This window comes from Coturnix japonica, chromosome 7, assembly GCF_054131305.1.
Source record: "Coturnix japonica strain WE chromosome 7, WE-NBRP24, whole genome shotgun sequence".
In the NCBI taxonomy this organism is placed as follows: Eukaryota; Metazoa; Chordata; class Aves; order Galliformes; family Phasianidae; genus Coturnix; species Coturnix japonica.
The window spans coordinates 20365512-20377785 of NC_140669.1; the positions used below are offsets into that span (position 1 = coordinate 20365512).

General features: G+C 38.5%; 1 protein-coding gene across 11 annotated transcripts in view; it reads right to left on the reverse strand.

Moving 5' to 3' along the window:
* The window catches only part of ZNF385B (zinc finger protein 385B), a 149929-nt gene that overhangs the window by 107684 nt on the left and 29971 nt on the right, over nucleotides 1-12274 (reverse strand). The window contains exon 1 of one of the 11 annotated variants that reach the window (XM_032445867.2): nucleotides 8156-8174. The exons of 8 other annotated variants lie outside the window; for them this stretch is intronic. Coding sequence is in view for 1 of the 3 variants with exons in the window: in XM_015868382.3 (XP_015723868.2) it covers nucleotides 7242-7266 (25 nt within the window). In the remaining 2 variants the exon portion in view is untranslated. Of the gene's footprint in view, nucleotides 1-7241; nucleotides 7737-8155; nucleotides 8175-12274 lie in introns of those variants that run through there. 2 more of the 11 variants (XM_015868382.3, XM_032445869.2) reach the window with 2 other exon arrangements.

A 12274-nucleotide genomic window follows, 5' to 3' on the forward strand; every position in this document is an offset into this window, starting at 1 on the left:
TTCTAAACACAGAGAAAAAGGTGAAGTACATCATATTTATTCAAATATTAATCTCTTGCTATTCAAATACAAAGCAACACAAAATACTTGAAAAGGTTCATTATTTTCTAGTTTTTCTCACACTGCTTTGCTACTGGGTATCTTGATATAGTTTAGAGCAGCAGGATGTTTCTGCCTCTCCCAAGTAACTGATGGTAAATGATGTGAAACACTGCAAGCATCAAACACTGCCTATTTGCAACAAACATTTTCTAGAATTTAGGAATTTATAAAGCATTTAGATCAATAGCTTTTCCACCCAAATATTCATGAGTAAATATTCCCTTGCAAATCATAACTAGATTACAGGCAATTCATAAGGTGTTGCTAAATTATTACTTTATTAATTTGGATTTTAAGCTTCATTGATTATCCCGCTCAAAAACATTTCCCACAAAATGTTACCAACTGCATAGACACCATGCAGTAACAATGGCTTCAGCACTGAAGTCTGCCATGTAATAGAAAAAAATAACATCAACCAAAATATTTTACCCCAAGTGATATTCAGTAATCTCTACAACAAAGTGTTTTCACTTGTTTCTCCTGAGGAAGGAGGAAATAAACAGGAGCAAAAAAATCTTCCTTGCAAAAAGAAATACTTGCTAGAAAGAAGAAATCATTAAAATGAGCAAATGCTGGCAAATGATAAACAAAATAAAGAAGCAACAAAAATATTTTTAGTCGTTTCTGCCAAATCTTGTTTCTGTCAATAGTTCTCAACAAAAAATCTGCTGTTACATCTTTCAGATAAACATTCCTGTTAATCATATCCATCATACCCACAACAAACAAACAAGAAAAAAACAGAATGTTTCCATGATTATTTAATCCGCAGCAAATAAGTTTCTGGTGTTTCAGCTTTGGCATTTCTGAAGCCTGTGCCCTGCTTACTAGCCAAAGTGGCTGAGGAGCTTGTATCTTATTTTCAGTAGTCTGGGTACATAGGTGCCAAGTGCTATTTATGTTTCTTTAAAATAAATAAATAAATAAAGGCTGTTACAGTGACTGCTTAATACAGTAGTAATTGCTACTATCCAGAACCTAACTAGAGACACACCAAACTCCAGCCTTGCTGCTAACAAATTTGGCCACAATACACTAATTGCAATTCCTAACAATACACTTCAGTTCTTTCCAACTAGCCTGCGTTTTCTTGATGAAGTGATTTCTGTGACTCTTTATCCAGATGTCCCACTCTAAAGCCTCAAAATCTTCCTCACGACTTTATTTTCTCTGTGGTCTACTTCAGTCTGCTCTGCTAATAAAAAATAAAAGACTTGTCTTGTAGTGACTCCCAGGACCATTAATTCTACCTATTATGAAACAAAATATTTCAGGATGCAATCACTGCAAGCACTCTATACTGAGGGAGAAGTTGAATACCTGTCCATAAAAATTTAAAATCCAGGTTAAGCAAAATGAAAAGCAGTTTTAGGAACACCCTGAATGGATTTCTTCTGAAGAAAGAAGAGAAATGGAGACCCCTGAGTGAAATTCGCAAGTTTCCAGCTGATGATTCAGAATTCAAAATTTATGTTTTAATGAATGCTTGAAGAGAACAGAAGGGAAACAATAGTACCATTGTCCTACATTAAATCCTTTGGCAGAAAACCACATAGGTTGCTAATTTCTATGTATAACTGTCTTATTTTTAAAAGAGCAGGGAAGAGCTCCTACATAGGTTCCCAGCTCAAGAACAGGTTCAAACCAGCACACTAGGGACCTGCTCTCTGCCTCTTCCTCTAGCTCAGTAAAAATATAAATAGCATCCAACTGAATAACTCTAACACAAGGGAAAAACAAACCAAAACAACACACAAACAGAAAACCACAAAGAACTCAGAAATCCCTGCATGTGTAATCAGCTGTTAACCTCCCATACTTCAGGAGCAAGACTTCACGCACATGTACTGATCAGAGCATTGGTCTCATATGCTGTTCAGAGTCGCCAAAGAAACTAATGCGTGACATTATCAAATGTTATCACACAAAGAATTCCCATCTAGCCAGAAGTTTGACATTTTCACACTGCCTAGCAAGAAATGTTTGCCCATCAAGCTTTCAATCATATCTTTTCACTTACCAAGTTTCTACAACATACTCTAAAAATTCAAAAAGTGTCAGTTCTTAATTTGAAAAATCACTAAAGCACTGATCATTAATTTGAAGGTCTGCACTGATCATGTACAAAAAAGCTCTACTCAGAGTAGGTTCAAGAACTACCCAAGGCTAATGAATTTTGCCTTTCATCTGCCCAGCTTTTGCTGTCAATACAAAAGCAACCTTCTTTAGTCCTTGCAGATCAAAAAGACATGTTATGTGCACTGCTCAGAATCCAGCAATACAGAAAGCATATAGAAGAATGCACAGCTTTTTGGCTGAACATTCTGGGTGAGGCTTCCAGAACATCTCAACTCCTGCCTGGCTCTCTGGCTTATCGGCAGAGAACAACATGCTGAAACTCCAGCTTCAGCAGTAGGCTTCAACAGGGCTGCCACAGTGTCAGCTTACTCTGCTCTCTTGGCAGGAATCATAAATGACCTTCACTGAACAAGGCAAATTCAAGGTTTCCACACAGAGCTTGCCTCGCCTCAAATCATGAAGTCAAGTCATCAACATGGAATTGCTTACAACTCTAAACCACTTCCCCAGTTATTTTCTTCCTTTTAGCTTACGGAATCGTCTTTTTCAGGATCTTCTTGTAAGTAAACTTGCAGTAGTGAAGCTGCTGTACCCAGACCACTCGAACACTAAAAGACCCCATACATTAACATTTACATCTTCTAAAGGATCTTCTGAAGAAGAAATTGAAGTTATGCTGCCATGTGAAAACTGTCAAACTGAAACAGAAAAGCTCTCTTGAAGCTGTAGAGTTTCCTACCAGGAAGTTCTGACCAGTTTAACTAGCATTCTGGATCTTGCTTCTCTCATTACATACCAATGTGAAATGACAGGAAGGGAAATACACAGCAATAAAGACACTTGGAAAAAAATGCAAGATCTCTGGAGCTGAAAGTACCTTACATGCAACAAAGTCTTGGAACAAAGAACTAGCCAGCTTGAAATGTGACAAGCATATACTTATAGCTATAAAAAGCACATATAAAAGAATCTCACAAAGAATAAAAGGACAAGAAAAAGCATTCTAGCTGAAGTACTTAAATAAAACAAGTTTTATATGTCATGGTAGTGACATGTCAGACATCATTTTCCAAATGTCTGTAATGATGTTTTCTGCTTGGTAGCCTTTAAACATGCACTGGAGAATAATAAGCAAATTTATTCAGAAGTCTTAAAATGACAGCAACCATGTATTTATTCAAAGGTCCTAGAGTGACAGCAACCATCTTTTTTCAAACTGTACAAAAAACAAGCTGTCAGTTTGCATCTACTTCATGACTACAGGATGCTCCAAAAACCATGACTTTGAGAAAGGGGCTTTGTTGAACTGACATTCTGCTACCTTCCCAGAGACTTTTAGCAGCACTCTCCAGAGATTCTACTCCTTCCTCCATGACCACAGAATAATCCAAAACTGCTACGCCCACTTCAGCTTACTTCTTAGCAAATTGACTTCCAGCTTCTTTCCCAAAAATGGTATATTGGTAGATGATCAGGACTTGTCCTCAGTACTTAGGACAAAACCCATCATTTCTAGAGCTCACTGGGTTTTCCACAGAAAACACAATTGACACAACCTGGCAAGAAAAAATAAAATTATATCATAAAAGTTGCTCATTGCAGGATCAAGACAAAATTATGGAAACTCTTATTAGAAGCAGCACAGTTTAAAGTTTCCTAATATACAACGGAGATTAATGCAAACTGGGTAAAGTAATCCAAGTGAAGCCTAACACAGTACAATATTAATCACCTTCATTTTTCACTATGAGTGGCTGCTATTAAGGGAATGATTTTTAATCTGGTAGGGCTAAAATGTTCTCCCATGATTCAGCCTCACCTCTGAGCTGAAGAAGGTAACAGATAGATCCTCCTGGAAGCTATGCTAGCATATGTGGAAAAGAAAGAGGTGATGTGAAACAATCAGCACAGCTTCACCAAGGGCAACTCCAACCTGATCAGCCTAGTGCCTTTCAACAACGGCATAACTGCATCAAAAAGAAGAGCCATTGATGACATTGTCATGGACTTCAGTAAGGCCTTAGACACAGTTTCCCATAACATCCTTCTCCCTAATTGGAAATCTATAGATTTGATTAGTTGAACTGTTTGATGGATGACAAACTGGTTGCAAAACTGTACTCAGAGAGTGGTGGCCAATAGCTCAATGTCCCTATGGAGATCAGTGATGAGCAGTGTCCCTCAATGACATCAACAGTGGGACTGAGTGCACCCTCAGCAATCTGCAGGTGACACAAAGCTGCGTGGTGTTGTTGAGACAACTTATGGATGGGATACCAAGATAGGCTGTATCAGTAGGCCTAGGAAAATCACATGATATTCAATAAAGCCATCTAGGTCATGCCCATTATCACTATCAATACAAGTTGAGGGATGAAAAAAATTGAGCATAACCCTGCTGTAAAGGACATGGGAGTACTGGTGGATGGGAAGCTGGACATGAACCAGCAGGCACCCTCGTAGCCCAGAAAGCCAATCCTATCCAGGACTACATCACAAGAAACATGGCCAGCAGGTGGAAGGAGGTGACCTTGGCCCTCTACTCTGCACTGGCAAGAGCTCATCTGGAGTACTGTGTCCAAGTCTAGAGTCTTCAGTCAGGAACAATGTGGACCTGTTAGAGGGCATCCAGAGGAGGAGGGTCAGAGAATGGCAACTCCCCTATGAGGATAGGTTGAGAGAGCTAGGGCTATTAATGGAGAAAGGCTCTGGGGATATGTGAGAGAAGTCTTTCACTAACTAAAGGGAGGCTATAAGAAAGATGGCACACTCTTTAGCAGGGTCTGTGATGATAAGACAAGGAAAGGCTTAGACTGGATATAAAGAAAAAGCTTTTTTGTGCTAAAGGTAGTGAGGCATTAGAGCAGGTCGCCCACAGAAGTGATGCATGCCCTGTGCCTGGGGACACTCAAGGTCAGGTTGAACAGGGCTCTGAGCAACTTGATCAAGCTGCAGGTGTCCCTGTTTATTGCAGGGGAATTAGACTAGATGACCTTTTGGGGTCCCTGATGATTTTAAGAATGAAATACAGATTAAAAAACAGCTGCCTAATCAATTTACAAATTATATGTATTACAAAAGGTTTAAACAAACAAACAAAAAAGGTATTTACTACTAACTCACAGTGAGTCCTAAAAGTTTCCAGATAGACTCTGTAACACATTCTACAGTTGCATTCTAGAATGACTCTCCTGGATGTTTAGGGTGCCTCATAGACACGTGTCAAGTGCACTTTGTCTTTGATCACCGCATAAACACAGAGTAAAATATCATCAGGGGATAGTAATTTTCCATGTCACAATAGCGATTTTTGCTAAGTGATTTAAAAAATCAATATGAATCTTAAGAAGGTGACAATCAGTCCATTATTTTTATATCATAAATGACAAAAAAATACTTAGGAATGTTATACGAAAAACTACAAAATCACACTGAAATTCTAACTGAAATGTGAATAGTCTAGGTCACTGGGAACAATTTTCCTTTATTAGAGTCTCCCTAGATTCCTCCTCCACCTGCTTTTATTGTTGGTTTTGTCTGCTGGTTTTTTTTTTTGTGTGTGTGTGTGTATTTTTTTTTCTTTTTTTCTTTCTTGTTGGGGGGGGAGAGGGGGAAGGGAGAGGGGAGGTTATCTCCAAAGAACACCTTAGCAGAAGCTATCAGCTTTGACAGAACACCAAAACTCTGGCACTGAACCAGAAATTGACCATTACCATAAAAAGAACTGCTAAATGAGAAACCATGTGCTCAGTATAAAACTAATTTCATGCTTTCAAAAGCACACAGTGGCTTCTAGCAAGATAGTGGCCCTGGGACTTGCAAAGACAGATTGGCTAATACAAATGGTGTGTGCTCCTGATGCAGTCTGCTTAGCCAAGCTTTACATGTACTGGCAGTAAATGGAAATTCTCGAATCTTCTGTCAAACAAATACACACTTATCTATAACTTTAGAGCTGAAAGCTATAAAACAGCTGCCTCATAAATATATTTAGCAGGAAAATGCATGAGCTGTCCTAGTTCCTTGTAAAAAAAAAAAAACAAAAAAAAAACCAACAAAAAACACAGCAGCCTTTACACAGAAAGCACAGACATTTTTAGCAAGCAAGAAAAAATGTTTTAATAAGTATTTTTCAGCTTCTTCCCTTCTTTTATTAAAATACAATCAGAAGTTCTAAATAAAATCCTAGCAGGTCTCACAACTCAACATATTAGCAGAACAACAGTGCTTAATGAGTTTAATTTTTTGAGTGTTCTGCTATAGATAAATTCTCAAACTTTTTTTTTTTTTAAACAGGTTCAAAGTTCATTTTGTTTTCAATAATGCTTCTTTTGAATTTAAAGATTTACTACAACAACTTCACAGACTACCTTCAGCACAGTATCTGTTCCCTAAAATAAAACTTACCGCACTAAATCTCAAATTTAACTGATTAGGGAGAAGCGACAGTAATTTTATACCCTTCTCAAAGCAAGCTGTCAGTGCAAATGAATTATCGGATGCTATCCTGGGCACGGCAGGTCATAACTTTAATATTAACAATGACAGACATAGACAACATGTCAAATCTAGCATACAATTTATTTCCTTCTTCACTTAAATAGCTTAGCTGAAGAATTCAACAGCTCTTGTGCTTTGCATTTAATTATAACTATAATTTGAGATTTAACAAGCCAAAAAGCAAGCTCTTGAAAGGGGTATTTAGTCACACTGTTAATTAGTTTCTTCCTATAACAATAATACAGCACCACTAACATGATTCAAAAACACTTAAAACGCATAGGAAGTCACCTAGTGAAAAGATGCCCTCTGCAAGCAGCAAGAAAGGAATGGGAGCTTGCCACACATTTAGAGTTACTCTGAATACTGAAATAAGAAGAGAATGAATTAATGTATGACATACATTGCCATTTTTCTTAATATTTCCACAGGAGTAACTAAAATATAAATGACATGCATACAGAAATACTGCCAAACATGTAACCATTAATGTAAGCACTAATATCATATCACAAAAGAATTCAATGAAGTTTAATTTAAAAAATAGTCATACTCACCTCTACTGGGAAGTCCACTCCACATTATGGCAGTAGTATTTAACGAGCTCAAATGGAACTAAGTGACATAAACAAAACTTCCAGTATGTGACCAATATGATCTACAGTGCTACAGAGCCTTGGCTCCAGCCCTGCTCCTCTGTCACAGTACACTGGCACACCAGTGCAGCTCCAAACCTTCCCAGATGCTGCCTTATAGCATTGCTCATTGAAAATCCTTCACACGCTGGCAACATTTTAGGGAAGGACAAGCACACTCTGAGTCATTTGTAAAGAAAGCAAAGCAATTTCAGTTCTGTATCTTCATGCGGACGGAAACACAGAGCACTGTCAAAGTAGAAGTCTGAGGTGAATTTATGCTGAGAAACAGGCAACCTAAGCAGTCATTATCAATGCATGAAATCAGCCAGTGATCAAATTCAAACAAACCATAAAAAGGGTATGATTATGAAACGCTCCGCAGATCCAGCTCCAAACCACACAGAACGAAGAATCATTTATCTAGCCTGTGTAAATGTTAAAAATAGCTCTGTCTCTCCTACAATGAGCAGAGGAGAAGCTGTAGCCTGTATTGTGGTGGTTTGCTACTGGGAAAAATCTGGCAATAAAAATTAATGATTCCTTACAGCTTTTCTAAATAAGATTAATTTACAATTACGCAGATGAACAAATAAGTACTCTTTAACCACGTAACTGACAAAGCCAACTGAATTTATACAAATACGATACCTGTTAAAGAGAAGCATAACTGGCTAGAGGAATTTCAGAATACTGACCCACCTGTACAGATGGGCAGATTAAGTATCTGTCCCCCTCAAAAAGAAAAATATATTAAAAATCAGATACTAAAAGCACGACATTACACAACCATTGCCTTGGCTTTTCAAAAACAATAATAATTTCTCATTACTTACTATGAAAAATCTCCCTGGCTTATTAAATTCATACTCTTCCTACTCCCACAGAGCCTTCCCACAGTGTAAATCCTTTTGTCTTTTCAGGTACTTTGCACATTTTCTTTCCCAAAAAAGGTAAGAGGGCATGTGCCACTGTGCACACCCACACCCCCAAAGATTTTTAAATACACAGCACAATAAGAATCAGATGTCAAGTTCACAATGAAGTAGAAGGACGCGGGGATTTTTATCACAGTACCTGTACAGTTATCCAAACATACTACTGTGTCATGAGACAGCTACGAAAGAAATTTTGGCTGGCTCTGTTCCCAGATGATAATACTCACTGTAGAGAATATCTAATATGCTTTTGCAAGATATGAATAGTTTAAAAAAAAAAAAAAGGTTATTTTTTAATATTATTTCATTCATTTCTATACTCAATTGCTATTGGAAAGACACACTGAATAAAACTGATAAATCCGCACTTAAAGAAACCACAGCAGGTGACCAGATGTATTTTTTGTTTTGAGCTCTACAACATCGGATTATTGGACATTTTGAACATCAGTTTTTTACCGCAACATAATTGCCCCCTAAGAGAGATAATAAGCTGTCAGCAAAGGAATTCTGCAGAGGTTTTTGATCCAGGACCATACTTAACGCACACTCCTGTGCTAGGGGGATAGTGCAACAAGTGGCAATGGTTGTAACAAATTCCATTTTGAAACCCTTCCCCATTCCACCTACAACAAATCTCCCTGTAAGCAGTTTTTCTACTAGACTAGTCACATACCAGGTATGCTTACAAGTGTCACACATGTACTCACTGCCTCCAAGAGGAGGACGTGGGGACTACAGGTGGATAATTGTTCTGATTCCCATTGATAACTTAAAAAAAAAAAAAAAAAAAAGCCTTTTCCTTAATTTTATATCATCACAACAACAGATAAGAGCCCACTTCTAAATAAACGTGTTTTATGTTGCAAGACTGTTAATAGCACATATTTCCTAAGTAAATTGTGGGAGATATTCAAGTGACAGAAATAATGCAGAGCAGTACATCAAAAACAGCCTTGTTCGGAGGAACACTGAATAAAGAAAGAAGTCAGTTTATAGTGAGAAGTGAAATACTACATTTCTCAACAGCTCACTAATCTAAGTTAAATTACAAGAGTATAACCTATTTTTTTAATTGTATTAGAGGAATGTAATAATTTTCTTTTTCTTGTGAGACTCTAATCTTAGGTTCTGCCAAAGAGACAGACTCTGCCCAGAAAAGGACAGCAAAGAGACAGGGCAACTCCCTTTCTCACACGGACAGAACAACACACCCTGACATCACTTCACTTGGCTTCCCAAGAGGGCTGTAGACAACAGAGAGAGAAGGCAGAACAAGAGCTGGCCTTACACAAGTCTAAGAAAGGTTTGGGCACAAAACAACAACAAATAAACCCGTAGTGCTTTCCCATTACCCTCTATAGACTTGTACACTACTTCCATCGATACATATGCAGGAGTTGAGGAAGATACAGCTCACCAAATTTTTAAAGATATTGTTGGTTGCTGCTTAGCATTCCTCTGAGTACTCACTAGAACAAGTAATAAATATATTCTGTAATAAGACTTAGGTAATAACTAAGCAAAAATTCTGTTCACTGTTGAGATGGCACAAAGCAGTTCAGATGGCTGCTAAGCTACATGGCAGAAAGCAAGTCTGGGTCCAGCTCAAGATTCAAACCTACATACAAAGCTGTCCATTTAGGATCTGGTTCTGCTGGCAATCAGAAAAACAGGGAAAAACTCCACTGAAATAAGAGTAATGCACTGCAGCTTCCTTCGGTTGTAGCAGATGATCACTTAACTCATGGTTTCTGATTGTCATTGCTGATCCTGTGAAGGTGCACTGCTAATATGATTTCCTTCACCATCCTGTAAAACAGTCTTCCGCACACACATTCAATACGGTAAGTGTGGGCATGTACATGTAGATCTACTCGAGATAAACTCAGAACCATTTATTGATGTAGTCTCCCCTGCTCCCCAGATCAAATACTAAGAAGATTATTAATTCAAATGAGATCTCAAGGAAGGCCTTTGTCATTTGGCACAGCTAAAGGCACTTCATAACTCAAGACATTTAATTTGGGAACCCAGTATGCAAGTTACCTATCCAGGCCATAGATCCTGTAAAGCATGTGCATCCAATCTGCTACTTTTTCATTGTTGTTGCTCTTTCATTTAAACAAAACAAAACAACAACAACAACAACAAAAAATCTGTTACTTAAACTATATTGTATATTTTATCTGCAACCCGAGACAATTCCTCCTCACCCAAAGACACTCAAGCAAGCCAAGAAGTTTGACACTATTCAGAAAGCTTTAGCTGTAAGCCTCGCTGACTCCATTGCCTTGAAAGGATGCCCAGACTTCCCACATAACGCAGCATCACACAAGATAGCAAAGCAGTGATAATTTCTGTTGCCACAAGTGCGGGGGGGGAGCCAACATAAAAAAACAACCAATCAATAAAAACGTGACTTCTCCGTACTGCTTTGCTCTCCTCCAGTACCCAGACAGGCCCAGGACGCCTATGGATTGGGAGATCAGAGTGTGTGAAGCAAAACCGGTATTCTCCAATGGAGAAAAGAGACGAACAGAACGACGCCGTTCAAAATCCCGCCGCAGCACACGTTAACAAACAGCTCATGATCGCTCGGCCCATCGGCTCCACGGTCAGGCCGAAGGCAGCGAAAGCACGCGTTGCTGCGGAGCACGGCGCAGGCTGCAGCCCCACCTGCTGGGCGCAGGCACCGCTGCATGCCCCCGGCCCGTGCCCTCGGCCGCCGGCAGCAGGCGAGCAGCCTATAGTCAGCATATGAAGCGCCCTTCACGCAGCACGGGCTTCTCTACATGAGCCCAACTTCTAACTCCAAGCTAAAGAAAGGGTGTCATCAGGTAAGTGCTTTAAATCACCAAGGGCTTCTCTTTCGGTCAGTTCATTTCTTGATTCAATCAATTTTGCAATTTGTCCAAGATAGAGAAAAGCAGCTTTTGATTTTTTGCCTCAATTGTTTTAAATTGCTGTGGAGAGACTGACATGCAGGTAGAGCACATCTAGTAATACTGTGTGTAAACTCCAGCAATGGTGGATAATATCTTTTGACATTCCATGACAAATTCACCCCTAAGAATTAGCTTTTAAGTTATGAAATATTTCAAGTCTAAATACATAAACCCCACTATCTGTATACTGTAGAGCATTATTACCAAGAACTGGAATTCCAGGTCCCTAGTCTTGGGACCATGTCATGAAGGACCATTACATAACTTATGTAATGTTATGTAATGTTAATAATAATGTAATAATGTTATAATAAACTCAACTCAAAGTTATGAGCCAGAATTTGAGGTAATATATGTAAAATACATTGGAGGCTAAAAATTAAAAGGATGTGTTATAACATCCTGAAGCTTCATGTCACAGAGGGGACCTCAAAAGAGAAGGAATGTGAAAATACGCCTAATGACTCCTTTGTGTCCATCTACATTTGGAAGAAAGCCCATCAACAGCCAGTGAGCCTGGAGATGGTGCTTGGATGGAACAGTTTAGTTGCAAAGGCTCAAAGCAAACAGGTCTGTAATCTTGGTCTCTATATTCTGAACATACATTTACAGTCATGCATATTCCCAATCACTTTTTTTTTTTTTTAAAACAGGAATATCATTTATTCTACATTCATCTGATGAAGACAGAGGAAAAACCTCACCATAGATTACCAGGAACCTTTGGAGAAAACTGATTGCTCACCAACTGGTTCAGCAGAAGAGTATATAGTTGAAACAGTGAAGCATGAAAAGGCCTATTTGCTTTCTTTGCACGTGGAATCAAGTCTGTTCACTGGTGAGGTGAGATGAACAGAATTGTTCTCTTACCATCTGCACAATTAATCGTTTACAGTGTTAGCCAAAGAAATGAGAAAGGCAGACTCGCATTACAAGGGATAATAACACTCCAGAGGACATGGATTAAAACTGAGCCTAGATAACATCAATTTATAAGAAAATTAATTTCTACTTATTTTTGAAAGGTGTTCTTTAAGAATGACATTTTGGTAAATGCTGTTCCTCTAGT